At 37.5% G+C, this 15,916-nt stretch overlaps 1 protein-coding gene across 1 annotated transcript in view; it reads left to right on the top strand.

Annotated features, from left to right (window-relative positions):
- The window catches only part of LOC113461433, a 31,082-nt gene extending 23,061 nt beyond the window's left edge, over positions 1-8,021 (top strand). The window contains exon 2 of the mRNA XM_039121084.1: positions 6,021-8,021. Coding sequence (XP_038977012.1) covers positions 6,021-7,819 — 1,799 coding nt within the window. The 3' untranslated portion in view covers positions 7,820-8,021. The remainder of the gene's footprint in view (positions 1-6,020) is intronic.
- The last annotated feature ends 7,895 nt before the right edge of the window (positions 8,022-15,916 follow it).

The raw sequence follows: 15,916 nt of genomic DNA, 5'->3' as shown, positions 1-15,916 counted from the left end.
GAGCAATTATGATATTAAAAAAACTTTACTTAATCTTTCATATCATGCTCTTGGTGCTTGTTCTAAATCAAATAGTACTTTATCATGTTTGTAATGACTATTTTTCAAATATAGATGGTTATTTTTACATAAAAATTTTAATGATATAACCACACAGAAGTTCATTCTACACATTCATTTGACAAAATACAAGTCTCATAAAACAATCAAATGAAAGTAGTGATCTTTGGCTTCTAATCATGCAAAGATTTTATCAAGATCTATTTTATCTTTTCTGATTAATTCTTTTAGTAATCACCAATTCTTCTTTATTAAGTGTGTTTTTGAAAAACTCAATTTTGTTCCAAATATAAAAAATTTTCAGATTCTTCAACAAGATTTCAAATTTTATTCCTTTCAAAATGATTTAGTTTAACTTAACCAATTATCATCTTGTTCATTCTTCTTAATGTCTTTTAAATAGAAGCAAAATGACAAACCATATTCTCAATAAAAGATCTAGTTTTAATAAGAATAATATGAATTAATATTTATACAACTAGTATCTTTTCATTGAATATTTTATATACATTGCTTGAAGAGTAATATCCAAAGAAATACTTGTTTTATCAGATTTGGCATATCTTTCATTTTTGAGAACATAACATGTATAAATGAAAAAACATGAAGATATGCAACATTTGATTTTCTGTTTTTCATCAGTTCATATGGGGTTTCCTTCAAAAATAGATTTAATAGAAACTTTATAATATGACAAGCTATGATGATAGCATTAATCAACTGCTATCACAAAGCATTGTCCTTACACAAATTTTTCAAGGGTTCTATTTTTATATATTTTATAACCCCTATATGCAATAGTGTTCTTGGTGCAAAAATAATTGTATTCAATACCATTTTCTGTGTAAACCTTATTAACAAATTGGTTTTCAAAACTGTGCCATGATACTTATTTATTTTCACAGCTTGCAAATCTTTTTCATTTGAAACCTTTTGTAAGTTTGTGCCAATGCAAAAAATTATTTTAATTTAAGTGCCAAGAACAAAACCAATGTTAGCTTTGAGAAATTATCCACAATTACAAAATCAGACAGCTTATCTCCTAGGTTCACAATCCTAGAGATCCAAATAAGTTCTTATGGAGAATTTTCAAAGACTAAGAGGTGAAAACAATGTTTTCAGATTTAGAAATGATTCTAATTTGTTTTTCTAGATGGCATACATAGCAAACTTTGATCTTGCAAAAATTAATCTAAGTGAACCAATGACAAGGTCTTTTGAAATTAACTCCATACTAGTATGAGTTTATTTTATATGCCAAAGCTAGTCTCTTTAATTTTGGTATTCTTAATGCATATATGTAAAAATATACCAAGTACACATTCTTATATTTATGATCAATAGAGGATAATGCCATGGATATTAAAACAACTCTTAATCAAGCATATAAAGAATTCAAGGAGTTATTCTAAGAAAATAGATTAAGCATTAGCAAATTATCCATCGATAAGTAAAGTAAAAAAATAGAAAGATGGAGGGATTTGAATTTATTTCTTTCATTTTAATTGCTTTTCTTAATCATATTTTAAGTTTCATTCTTTAACATGTGTCTAGAATACCCATTGTCCAGATAATATCTTTCATTAGAGTCTTGGGTAGCTAGACACGCCTGCTGAAAAATAATCAGGTTTTCAACTTGGGGACCCAAGCCTTTTTAGGTCCTTGCAGATTAGCAATAATTGTTCCTTTTGGAATCCATATTCTCTTAATTGCCATTTTGTTTATTAGTTTACAGGTTTTAGGATTACAAGTAATATACTTCTGCTTACTTTTGTTAAATTTAAACAACATAGATTTAACAGATAATGAATTTTCAGTTTTCTGTTTCTGTTTATTAATTTTACCAGATTTGTGAAAAACTATTTTAGGATGGACAAAAGAGGCTTTAACAAACATATTCTTGAAAGATTTTTGGATGTACCAAGCTTGATATTCTACTCCAGCTTTGTCATATACAGCTCTTGAGTTTTCTATCATTAAATTCAGTTTTTCAGAGCTGAGAGTGAATCTTTCAACAATAGGTTTCAAATTATCAACTTCTTTAGTTAATTTTTCATTATCTTCTGAAAGCAATTCATTGTTCTTCTTAAGTCTATCATGGCTCTTAGTGAGAAGTTGATTTCTTTGATTTAGTTGCTTATTTTCTTTAATTAAGATTTCAGTTTTATTAGTTAGTTTCAGTTTTTCATCTATTAGGATTTGATTTTCATTCTTCAAGTTTTTGTTCTTACAAATAAGTTTCTTATATTCTAAATACAAATCAGAAAAAGCATCATGAAGTTCATCAAATGTAAAATCGCTTTCAGTTTCAGCATGTACCTCATGTATCTCATTTTCATGTGCCATAAAGCATGGATTTGCAATATGATACTGCTCTTTTTCTGCACATGATGTTTCAAATTTGTTAGTACATTCATATTTGACTTCAAGCATATTCCATATTTTCTTAGCAGTTGTGCAAAAAGATATGCAATTAAATTCACTATCATCTAATGCACAATATAGAATACTTATGGCCTTTGCATTTTGCTGAGCCATTTTCTTATCATGATTGATGTTTGTGTGTGGCCCATCGTATGATATTTCATAGATCGTAGTCATATGCTTGAATGAAAATGCGCATGCGTGCTTTCCAATGTGTATAGTTTATGCCATTAAATAGTGGAGGTCTATCAATTAATTGTCCATCTCCTAGAAAACTATCTATTTGAGTTTTCATGATCTTTGGCTCTTGATCGTAAGATCAACAATTAACCTTAGAGCACCTGCTCTGATACCACTTGTTGCCTAAGGTGACAACCCAAGAGGGGGGGTAAATTGGGTTTTTCTAAATTTTTGGTGCTTTAAAAATTTTCTTGTTAAGAGCGGTGGAAGCTTTCTTAAGTTACTTATGTGAACTTACCCTAAAGCAAGAATAAATACAAGAACAAGCAGAACACAAACAAAACAATGTATAGTGGTTCGGTGCGCCCCAAGCACCTACGTCCACTCCCCAAGCCTCTTCTTGGAAATTCACTATAATCCTTCGGATTACAGTTGGATTGTTTTCCGGGCTCACAATCCAAAACCTTTACAATTTGGTTTTCTGGGATCACCAATAACCTATGTTGGTTTTGCGGACTCACCAACAACCTAACCGTTGGTTTTACGGGCTCACCAACAAACCTATACTGTTGGTTTTACGGGCTCACCAACAACCTTACAAAGAAAAATAGAAAGGAAGTTTAAAGCTCCTAAATGAGCAAATAGACAATTATGTACTAAAAGAAGAGATAAGAAAATAATTATCGCTTTGTAGATTCTCTTCTCTTCTTTGCTGAAATTGCTTCACTCTTCAATGAATTGGTTGAGCTCTTGAAGGCACTTGAATTCTGCTCAACACACTTCTTTTGGATTTGGGATGAATCAAAAAGATAAATCTCTCTAAACTTGGCTTTTCTCTTGAATGCACTTTTTTATTCCACCAAGATCTCTTCCCTTGATGAATGGTGGCTCTTAAATACTTCTCCAACCTCCAAATAATCCTTCCTAGCCATTGGATTGAAGAAACTAACCGTTTATAGCCGTTGGAAGCCCAAAAAGTATTTCTGCACAACTAGCCGTTATGCTGTCAGTCGTGCTTGGGTCGACCCCAATTCTGCTCGGGTCGACTCCACCTTCACTGGGGTCGACCCCTACTCTTCTGGGATCGACCCTCTCAGGAAATCCAGAGACCATGTTTTCTGCGTTCCAGGCTGGGGTTGGCTCCAACATTTCTGGGGTCGGCCCCATTGGGGTCAGCCCCAATTTTCTGAGGTCGGCTCCGCTATAGTGTTTTCAGGAAACGTAATTTTTGCATTGGAAGCTTGGGGTCGGCTCTGGCTTCTCTAGAGTCGGCTCCACTGGGGTCGGCTCCACTTTCCTTGGGGTCGACCCAACTACAGTGTTTTCAGGGAATCCAGTTTCTTCCTTGTCTTGTTGGGGTCGGTTCTTGATTTCTTGGGGTTGGCTCCACTTTCATTGGGGTCGGCTCCACTGGGGTCGGCTCGAGGTTTCTTAGGGTCGGCTCCACCTGGGGTCGGCTCGAGGTTTCTTGGGGTCGGCCCTCTCAGTAAATTCCAGAAGACGGTATTTTCAGATGGCTGAAGTTGGGGTCGGCTCATGGTTTCTTGGGGTCGATCCAAGCTCTGTGCTACTTGTGCCATTGTGCCAGAATGTGCCATGAGTGTGACAAATGTGCCGGGGTCGACTCCAATCTTCGTGGGGTCGACTCTAACACTGAAATTCTTCACTTCAAAGTTAGATTTGCATTTAAAACATATAATCATGAAGTAACAACATTGCAAATCATTTCTTTCTTCTTAGGATGTTTAGCACATTAAAGTTTAAGCTCATTAAGCATGTAAATAATAGAATTGAGCTTTAATCAAGAGAACTTGACTCTAAGGCATATTAAACTGTAAATTAGTTCTTTTCTCAAGTTCTTCCAATATAATTTGTTTTTAGATGTATTCTTGAAGGTTCTTTTAAATGTATCAAGCAAAGCGTATCAAGGATGTATCAAATCTTTCTTCCTTACTCACTTATGTACTGGATTAATTGAGTTAATAGCATTAGCATTTCCATATGGCCTCAATGGCTTTGTAAGCATCAAAATAATACTAGGATCCTCAGTAGCCCTGATGGGAATACTTGGCACATGAGAATTAACAGTCAGCTTTAAATAGTTCGGACTTGGGATAAGGCTTGATGGTGCTGATTTTGGCTTTCTTCTCCATCTTCACCTCTTCCACCTTCTCTCGTTCCTTTTCTAGTGCCGTCTCTTCTATGCCACCATTAGTTCTATCTTCAGCTACTACTCTTGCTGTTATGTGCGCTGCTATATTTTTTTCCCCACTGCTATTGCTCTTCTTCATTGCCTCTTCTTCTACCTTATTCTCTAACAATTGCTCACAGTGCTATGCTCCTTAACTCCACCTCTTCTTCTCTACCTCTTCTCTGCCTTTCCATTGATGCAGGAGCATGAAGAAGAAGAAGAAAAGGAAAGCTGTTCCCTTCTTTGAGATGGATAACTTCTGGGATGTGTGTGTGTGGATATATCTATCTATATATAATTAATTAATGTATGTATGTATGTATGTATGTATGTACATATGTCTGTATATGTATGCATGCATGTATGTATAAATTTTAGCAAGGAGGCTTACCTTTAGAACTCAGAAGAAAAGGAGAATATAATCAATTTTGTTTTAGACCTTGAGAGTCCAGCATAGAGCCCTTGAAGAGTTTGTCACACGCGTCTCAAGCACAAAGCAGATAGGCTTGCTGTTATTTTATGTTCATTTTTTTCCCTAAGCAGAAGATCATTTTATCTAACAGGTTTGACTGGGCACACTTTGCTTGATTCTTTTGATGAGTCCTAACATGGAAAATAATCCTTTTAAAGGAGACTTAGTGACTGATTATATCCGACTAAGTGATAATAACAGGCCACATTTTAGGGTTGAGTGAAATTTGAGAATTCTTTTGCTGGGAGGAGTTAAATAAGATAGTATTCCTTTTCTGACAGCACACCCATCTTGAAGTCTCATTTTGTCTGTGTGAAGAGAATAAAAAGAAACTAAAGAGGGCCAGCCATCCTATGGGATCCGCAAGCAGATGCTCCCTAAGAAATCATAACCAACATCGCCCTAGATGATGATGGGCTGGCAACCTGTGAACCCTCCCCCTCTTTTGTCAAAACTCAGCTCCTCACCTCTGCTTCCACTCATCTTGTTTCTCTTCAACTCCTCTGCATATCATGACTGCATTTTAGAACATTGATGTTGATTGCTATGTTCAAAAACCTATTCTGTTCGCTTATATGTTTCAGTGGGTCTTATGCATAATTTTTAGGAATTACAAATTTCAAACAGATGTGATGTTTATTTTGTATAAGGCCTTTAAACTTCTGTAAATTCATATATTCAATTTCATATCAGGTACAGATCAGGGGATTTTTGATTCCTCATCCAAGAGTGCAAAAATAGACGGAGAAACCATAGAACCGGGATATGATTTCTCTGTTATAACAGAAGAAGAGGATTTGGCTGTATTTGAAGAGCAAGTGCTAGAGGGACGGGAGACCTGTATGATTAACAGAGTGGACTTCAGTATCCTCAACTTGGATGAAGAATATAAATGTTTGCTGGATAATCAACTTGAAGCTGTAGCTGACAGGAGTGTGCCAACAGGGGCAGATATATGTATGGATGAAAATTTTGAAATGCAAAACTCATCTACTGGCGTTTCATTAGAGGAAATGGATGCAGAGACTATATGCAAGAAAAGCTTTTCTCCTGCAAGAGATGTTCATCAGATTTCAGCTGATGAAACCAGGTTTTATGCAAATGAACGATCTATAGATTCTCTGCACTGTTGCGCTGCTAACATCTTTCAGGAAAATAGTCTAGATTTTGCAGGTGCTGTCAATGTTGTCCAGTCAGGGAAATGTTTAACTTGTGATGACAATCCAGGAACCACTTTAGGACAAGAAAAGGTGAAACAAGAAGATGACATCAGCATTCATGTTGAGCATCAATGTGATGATTCTGCTGCAGTACTAGTATCTTCAGTTGATAGCAGTATACTACAGACAGTACCAGCCAAAGAAAGCCGGTTGGCCATCAACCTTCCTAATAAACATGAAATACACTCTCAAGATGAAACATTGAAGTTTGGTTTTGACGTTCAGTGTACTTTCGAGGTCAGTCTTGTTGGTAGTGATGCCAGTACAAGTGACACTACAAAAGTTTTTTCCAGCTTAGATCTTCCCACAAGAGCTGCTTGCAAGAGTATCTTAAAGAAAAGGAGGCTTAGTCATCCCACTACTCCTGATAATTCCTTTAAATTGAACAAAATGCTGGATGCACAAACGATGAAATATATAAGCTCTTCAGGTAATCAGACCTGTTCTAATGATGAGGTCAATGCTGCAAATAATGCAACTGAAAAAGCTCTGTTTCTTCATCATGCTGACAGTGGCACAAAGTTTGTTTCTGAAACTAAGGACTGCCTTGTTCATTATGAAATTGATGAAAAAGGATGTTGCAGCCTGACTTTACCAAGGTGCGAATTTAAAAATAAACATCATCATCAGGAGGGGCCTGATCGGCCTGGCATTTCTGATCTCTCTGAGTGGACCAGATATTATTCGTCTCCCCTGATGAGAGAAAGTTCAACATTAACGCGCAAAGTTCAAAAATCTTCAATGAGTGATAATTACAACAGCTTTCCTAAATCATTGCACATGAAATTCCCAAAAGATTTCAAGCTGCCTTCCAAAGAGCAGCTGGAGAAGAAGTTTCTACTGTTTGGGCCATTGGACTGTTCAAAAACCAAGCTCTTCTTCTACACAGGTGCAGCCCAAGTGGTTTTTTTAAACCAAGCTGATGCAGATTCTGCTTATAGATGTGTAAAGAAGAAGAATGTATTTGGTCATGCCAATGTTCGTTTTTGGTTTGATAAGCATGAAAACTTTAGAAAGGGGCATGAGACACATGATTTACTGATACCTGTAGAGCGATATTCATCTCTAGATCTTAAATCATGCCTTAAAGGGCCACAGGCACTCCATGAGAGGGATAAGAAGAAAGAGCATGTTGCCAAAGCTCATGATTTATCAACTCCCGTATTGGCAAATTCATCCTTGAATCTTAAACCATGCCTTAAAAGTCCTAATGCAGTCCAGGGGAGAAATGGGAAGAAAACATGCAAAGTGAGATTCACAATTGAAACTTAATCAATTTGTTTAATGACATTGGAAAGAACAAAGCATCTTTATCATCTGTTTTCCATTGACTTGTTATAGCAAATAGAGCATAGAGCTGCATATCTGTAAATGATGGAAGTTTTGTAGCATTTGGAGAAAAGTGACATGTACTGCCAACAGCAGTTTAGGACTAAATCTTAATGAACACACACAATTATTGTTTTGCTCTTCACTTTGTTAGAGAGTAGATAATATTGAGAAAAACATGTGTATGCTCTTTTTCAAGGGATATCTTAAAATTACCTTCATGTTCATCCTATTCTGATAAGATTTCTTTATCTTTCAGTTCATGTGCTTCTCGCCGAGATGTTTGTCATCTGATGACTGAGAAAGGAGAGTTGTGGGAAGCTAAACTTTAATGTCATTATGTTTTTATTGCTTGTGACATCATATTGATTCCCTAAAATTTAGAATGTCATTGTCCTTCATTGAAGAAAAATAAAGGTGATCTTTGCAATGCTTCCTATATGACGAATGCGTGATAGGCGGTCATTTTCAGAAAATTTCTATTTAATATATTATCATTGTTTTTGTACCTCTATTTTGAGGAACGACTTGGTGATCCACAACAAGGTTTGGCAATCTTGCTTCTAGAATCTATACCTGGTACATCCTATGCTGAATGTCGGTATGGTATATACCATGGTAATACTCATTATGGGGAATGTACCTAGTCCTCGTATGCTAACTGTATGGTAGGGTACAAGCCATACCACGTGGAGCAGACCAGCATAGCAAACCATGCTTTAAAGCATAGCTATGAATATTCTTCATACTTACACCCTTCTTGTTGAAGTCCAAACTTATTTGCATTGTTGGGGTCATACCTTAATAAGTTTAAGTGATCTGGTGCAAGCAACAAGGTATTTATTTTTTATTTAGAGTGTTATCAGCTGATTTGCATCCTGGTTTCAAGAACAAATATCACTGCTCCAAAAAGCATCTTTGTACAAGGAGTGAGAATGGTAATTCTAAGCAATGATGTTGTAGTTATAAAGTACATAATTATTATGTTTTGGTCCTACACTTGGAGCAGCTCTTAGGAGAAATATTTTTATCTGTCCTTTTCTTCATTTTCTGAGGACACTGTTTGAGCTTTTTAAAAAAAATGGTTCCTTAGAAGCTTTTGCTGGATGTAATGAAAGATTTGAAGGCCACATACAAGGCCATGTGAATCATTATAAGTAACTTTTCTGCCATTTGCTGTGCGAGTTCCTTGGATCAACATTGAAATGACATCAGGTAACTTCTTTGTCAACTTCCTTCACTTACTGTGGATGAGGGCTATACGGTATATCCTGATTGCTAGCTTAATATATATTGGTTGTTGCTTATATCTTGATTGTTAGCTTAATATATATTGGGTGCTTGCTTATATCTTGATTGCTAGCTTAATATATATTGGGTGCTTGCTTATTATATTTCTCCCTCGCATGTCCATGAACTTTGCAGATTTTCCTCTGACTTAATATCATCTAGATAATGTAGTGATGGACATACTATAGTCCTCGTTTGGATGCCTTTGATTGTCCTTATGTTGATTGTGAATGAGAATAGGTTACTTATTTTATCGACCTACTTCCCTTACTGTGCTAGGTAAGCTTAATTGCTAGTGTAATATTTAGTGGGTGCTTATTTCTCCTTGACATGTCCACGAGCAATATACAACTTATGTTCTTCTCTATCTAATGGATGCCGAATGATGATGCCTCAACTTTTCACAATCATAAAGTTATAAATGTTTGTTTTGTTTAATGAAGCCTTACTTCTTTTGTGATTTGGTATCATTTGGATAAATGTCGTGAATAACATGAATCATGTCCAATTTGAGTCTATCATATCACTTTGTTAGGCATCATCATTTTAATGATCATATGATTTCAAATCTGATTGCTTGGTCCACTGGACCAGACCATCTCTAAGATAAGCCCCACAAAACAAAAGACAATAGAGGCTGGGCATGTGCCCTGCACATGCCTAGCAAACGAAAGACTCTTGATGGAAGTCAGACTCATGGAGGCCGCTGGAGGTTGGGAAATCCCTAGCCTCTACATCTATTTAAGAGATACCCATCCTCCACTTGAGTCCACCATCGATCAATGTTAGTTCCACCGTCGATTTCATTGTCATTTTTCTCTTTCTTCCCCTTAATAGCCAACACCTCGGGTTACTATGTTGGCCACGAAACATCTTCAGAGACGAGGTACGAAGCCTCCAAACCCTCTTCTTCTTTGACCTTCCCCTTTCTTTGTTGAACTGGTGTTGGTCAAATACCGGTGAGGAATCGTCGAAGATCAAGATGAGGCCCTCTCCCCTATTTCACCCTTGTCATCCTCTTTTCTTCCTCTTTCCAGCCCTGTCTGTTGCAGGCGCTTCATGCCAAAGCCCTCAGCCAGTCTCCCAAGTTGGCTTGTGATTATCACTAGAGGCCAGCCGCCGGAGACTGGTCTAAGGCCCAAAAATGACTGAGCAAAAAGGACTCTTTGTCCAGCCTTGTTTTGAGATTGAGTTCTCCACCTCTTCCTAACGGTTGCTATCGCCAACCATGCCCGGACCTTCGGCTATGTCGTTGCACCTTGCCGGATCAGCACCACCCCTTTCATCCTCCTCTCCTTTGGGAACTGTAAGAGGAGGCCTTCCTCTTATATATTTCTAGAAAAAAAGAAGAAAAGAAGAAGAAAAGAAAGAAAAAAAATTCTATCCTTATTTCTCTCTCTCGATTGCCATGGACCTAGTGAAGGGTCTCGGCCTCCTTTGTAGACCCCTTAGTTTACCCTTGGAAAAGGGTCCTAAATCGGCCTAGTGGCCATGTTGCATGTTGCTCCCCACCCTCGGTCCATGTCGGGCACTGCTGGACCCCACCATCAATAATCATCATTTTGTTCTCTATTTTCTAACGCGATTCTTATTTCGTAGTTTTGTTGTGAGCCATCAATCGAGATGCTTGGATCTGACCCACCCAACCATTCCCATCTTCTCTCTCAAAATTTTAATAGTAATGTTATTACATATAAATTAATTTGGCTTGCATGATATTGAATATGTTCAAGTAGTTCGCATAGTAAATTTCAAGGGTTTAAGGCAAAAGAGGTAAGTGGACTTTACACTCGTTAATTTCAAACTATCATATATTTTTCATGCATATGGTTCATTGATGATATCATATTTTCTTAAAATAAAAAATATATGATGAAAATGATGCATTATTTTGAAAAGTGGTTCCATTAATGTTTTCAATGACCAACTTGTTTATGAAATACAAATTTTTATCATGGCCATTCAGTATTTTTCCATCTACTAATGTGTATGTTTTAAGAAAAATATAAATATTTCAAAGTCTCTCAAATAGCTATGTATGGCTCCTATAGTAAATCGATATTCAGAACTAGTTCCATATGAAATATAGCCTTGGCATACAAACTATGAATCATGATCCTTTATTGATTTCAAAAAATGGCCTTGACATATATATATATAAAGTGATGATAGAGATCAAGGGGTTGGCCGAATGGTTCAAGCTAATTCCAAAGATCCATTACAAGGAATTGGAGGTCCAATGACTAGAGCAAGAGCAAAACAAATGAAAGAAGCTTTATATGGACTAGTCATGGAAATTCAAGAGAAGAAGGCTGCTCTAGAAGACTCTAAGGCTTCACCAAGATCGATCACTTATCTTTACATAGTAAATGCTGAAGAACAAATTTTGGAGCCATTAAACAAGGCTGATCCACGTGGAGATGCTATTAGGCCCATTTCGTGGGTACTTTTGGGCTTGAGTCTTGTTGTGTTCCTAATTACTTGTACATGAAGTTTTGACTTGTCAACTTGTTTTTTCTAAGTTATCCATGTACTTCGTAGTTAGGAACCTTGAAAGTTGTGTTATTTATTATTACTTGGAAGTTTATGACTTGGAAAACGTTTTTACTTATTGCCTTGAAAAGGGGATGATGTCCTTTCCAATACCTTAGTTTGAACTTTGCAGATTTTCCTTTGACTTAATATCATCTAGCTAATGTAGTGATGGACATACTATATTCCTCGTTTGGATGCCTTTGATTGTCCTTATGTTGATTGTGAATGAGAATAGGTTACTTATTTTATCGACCTACTTCCTGTCCTTATGTTGATTGTGAATGAGAATAGGTTACTTATTTTATCGACCTACTTCCCTTACTGTGCTAGGTAAGCTTAATTGCTAGTGTAATATTTAGTGGGTGCTTATTTCTCCTTAATGTTAGAAGTATGCCCTAGAAGCCAATCTGGCTGACACATTATTAATTCTAGGACATAATTTGGTACTTGACTTTATTATTATTGATTAATAAATGGGCATTTTTTTCATTCATATTGTTTATGTGTCTATGAATCGTCCAAAAAATTAATAAGATGATGATGCATATTCTCAAGAGTTGAGAATTTGAGCCATATATCATTGGTGATTTAATTTCTAAATGCTCCTGATCAATAGATTATCACGAGGACGGTGATCGATCCGATCAGTACACAGATCATTTCCTTTTGGATGGACGAGACTTGAGTCCACAGTGTAGGGACACTGAAGTGATAGTGCAGGTGCTTGTTAGAGAACAAGGGTACTGAGCGTGACTAAGACAAGAAGTCACTTGGATGTCTATCCATTCGTCAGTGACTTGCTTGATGTTGCAGTAGTATGACTGGTCTTTGACCTGCGGTGCTTCAGCTACTCACAGTGAGGTTATTGTAGTTTGATTACACGTATACATGGTCTCTAGTCATATGGTCCTTGTAGTGTAGATTGGCTGCAGTAAGTTCACTGTAGAAGTAGGGTATGCACTCACATGGAATCTATCAACCTTGATAGAAGAGGAGTGATCCTATGTGATTTGTTAGACTGAGTTCTTAAGACCTTGGCCAGGACAGTAATATAAAGTGGAGAAAGAGTTTTTCCACTAACGAACTCGAGTCGAATAAATCTTGACATATGACAGACGAAGGGGTTTGACGAGTTATCCATGACCTCCGGTCTGTAGGGATCCACGATAGTAGGTACTGTATCACACGATAACTGCACCTAGAAGGTTCATCATTCTATTCTACTGGGTAGCCACTACATGCTGCTAGGTGTTACTGGTGGATGGTGGGACTCACAGGGATTATCTTCGATGATTCGATAAACCCTAAATGAGTAGAGTTGGAATCGTTCCAATCCATTGGACGGAGTTTTCAATGATATTGTGATAGAGATCATAATAATATCTCACTACCAGTCAGAGTAGAACCTATGGGGTCACACACACTAGAAGTATTGACCGATCCGATGGTTGAATCGTGATTAGGAATCACAAGTAATCAATTCGATTGATATTCAGTGAAGAAGGAACAATGGAATTAATTAATTGGACTTTAACACAAATCCTACTTCGAGTAGGATTTCTAGAGTCCCTAATTGGATTAGGACTAGGAATCCTAGTTGGAGTAGGACTGGAATTCCTACATGGAGTAGGTTCCTACAATCCTAATTAGATTAGGAGTTTTGAATTAAAATTGGATTCCTACTTGGAGTAGGATTCCTAAAGTCCTAATCGGATTAGGACTTCGGATTCCAAATTAGAGTCCTAATTGGATTAGGACTAAAATTAAATAGTCCTAATTGGGATTAGGGTTTCTTAAGTCCTAATTAATTATTAATCTCATGAATCAACATGACTCCTAATTGGGTTAGGATTGAAGAGTTCAATTGAGTCCATGGTTCATTCAAGTTCTAATTGGATTAGGGCTAGCAAAGATTGAACCCGATTGATTCATGATTTGGTTAAAACCCTAATTGGATTAGGGCTAAACCAAATTAGGGCCACCCAATCCTCATTAGATGAGGATTAGGGCAACACAGAAGGGAGGGGCTCACGCCCCTCCCTTTTCTCCTTCTTGGTGCGGCAACACAAGAAGGGGCCGGCAACCCCTCTTGGAAAGCAATCAAAGGGCTCCTAACTTGTAGGAGCCCTTCATGCTTTAAAAAGGGTGAGGGCGGCAGCTAGCGCATTCTAAGGTGAAGTCCTCTTCTTTGTGCCGTGGCCACCCTCTCCCCTCTCTTGGTTTCAGCCGCAAGCAAGAGAAGAACAAAGGTGGTGTTGGCGGCTCCCTTCCTCCACCTTTCCTTCTTCCAACGTAGGGAAAGATAAAGGCTGCAAGCTGGTGATCTTCTTCCTTGGTTGTTCATCTTCTTCCTCCTCCCTCTACGCATTCAAGGTTGAAAGAAAGGGGAGGTGATCAGCCATCAAAACCAATCTCTGCAAGGGAGGCTAGCACCCCGGGGAGATTAGAAGCGATTGATCGGTCCTCTGCTTCGTGTGGATACCCGTAGAGGCCGGGCACTTGAACGGCTTCAAGCGAACCTTCATCCTAAATCACGAACTTCAGTTTGCGGTGATCATCTACCCGCACAAGGTGAAGATCTGATCTTCTAATTAGATTAAAAGTTTTTAATCCTTATCTATCTACGAACAGTTTTTGAACAACGTTCATGCGATGAACGATTGATCCCGCGCATGCCTCTTCCGCTGCATCTGAATAATTTTAAATTTCAGCGGCATGATCGGGGTTTTCTAACAGTGGTATCAGAGTCTAGGCTTCGTAGATTATGATTAGGATTAAAAGGATCAAGGCATATTAGATCTGAAATTAATAGATTATGCCTGCTGATTTTTATGCATGCAGAATTCAGGCTGCAGAATTTTCTGCATGCTGAATTTTGGTATGCATTGATTAATGATTCTGTTATGTAATTAATATGATTACAATTATTTAGAATCATCCCTTGCATGATCAGCGACTCATGAGATGAGGTAATCAATTAAGTTTCAGATCTGTAAATTAAAATTATGCATGTGATGTGAATGGTGATGATCATGGATGACCCTTTTGTGAATGTGCTGAATGTTCTGCAATGCCTGAAATGTTCTGTGATGTTATGTGATAACATGTAAATCATTTTTCAGATGCCTGCAAGCATCTTAAATTCATGTATTAGAGACCTGCGTGTCTCATCGAAAAAAGGTTGTAATTATTCTTTTATTTTTGAATTTATCTAGGATGTAATCTGTGATGTATGTTGCACGTCGATGGTTGATCGATGCATGCCTCTACAAGCAAGCCTTGCGCGGATTCAGATATAGGTTGATTGAAGATGGATCAGGAGTTGATTACAATTGAACCTAAGGGATCAAGATCGAGTCAAGAGTTGAAGACGATCAGACCAATTGACATGCATGTGCTTGTACTATGACCCATCTGGATCCATGATCATCACAGTTCATTTACCTTCTTATATATATGCCTGGATGTTTAATGTTTATGCCTATGCATAGCGGGTAGATGGAAGTGTGCATAAGATGCGAGTTGCCAATCGAAAGAGACCTAACTAAACCTCCTCAATCAAGTCGAGAGTGAACCAACATGAGCGGGTCATATTAGATTAATTGATCTAATTGGTGTCTAGGAAAGCATGAAAGGTGGTTACTTAATTAGGACTTTACTCTCTGAGTAAGGGGAGCCTCCCACTGCTTACTGGCAATTGTTCGATTACTCTTATGAAGAGCTCAAGTTGCAAACACTAAGACCTGATTAACATATTAGTCAATAGGTCTTCCACTGTAGTAGAGCTGCTAAGGACTTTCTGATGTTGATTTGTCTCGGCTGGACACAGTGGCAAGTTGCATCGGGGGCTGGACCTCTCTATAGAATGAGATGTTGTGGATAAGGTGGGGTTGGGCACAATAACTGTTAGGTGAGGACCCAATGACGACTTTATTTTACGGTTATACGGTGGGTCTGACTTAACTAGAAATGGGACAATAACTGTTAGGTGAGGTCTTCATGGCTTAGAGACCAGTAGCACTGCAACATGCTGAGAAGCATTGTACAAGAGTTGTACATTCATCAATTTATGTGTCACCAATAACTGTTAGTGAGGTGGCATGTAAATCGGTGGACCGCAGTACCCACTAGAAATCCTAGTCGCGTAGGATTTCGTTTTCCTACCAGGGGAGTGTGAGGGATTCGAGAAAATAGTGGGAGAAATTTGTTCTAAAA

Source organism: Phoenix dactylifera, unplaced genomic scaffold (genome assembly GCF_009389715.1).
Source record: "Phoenix dactylifera cultivar Barhee BC4 unplaced genomic scaffold, palm_55x_up_171113_PBpolish2nd_filt_p 000962F, whole genome shotgun sequence".
Classification (NCBI taxonomy): domain Eukaryota; kingdom Viridiplantae; phylum Streptophyta; class Magnoliopsida; order Arecales; family Arecaceae; genus Phoenix; species Phoenix dactylifera.
This window is presented reverse-complemented; position numbering and strand designations above follow the sequence as displayed.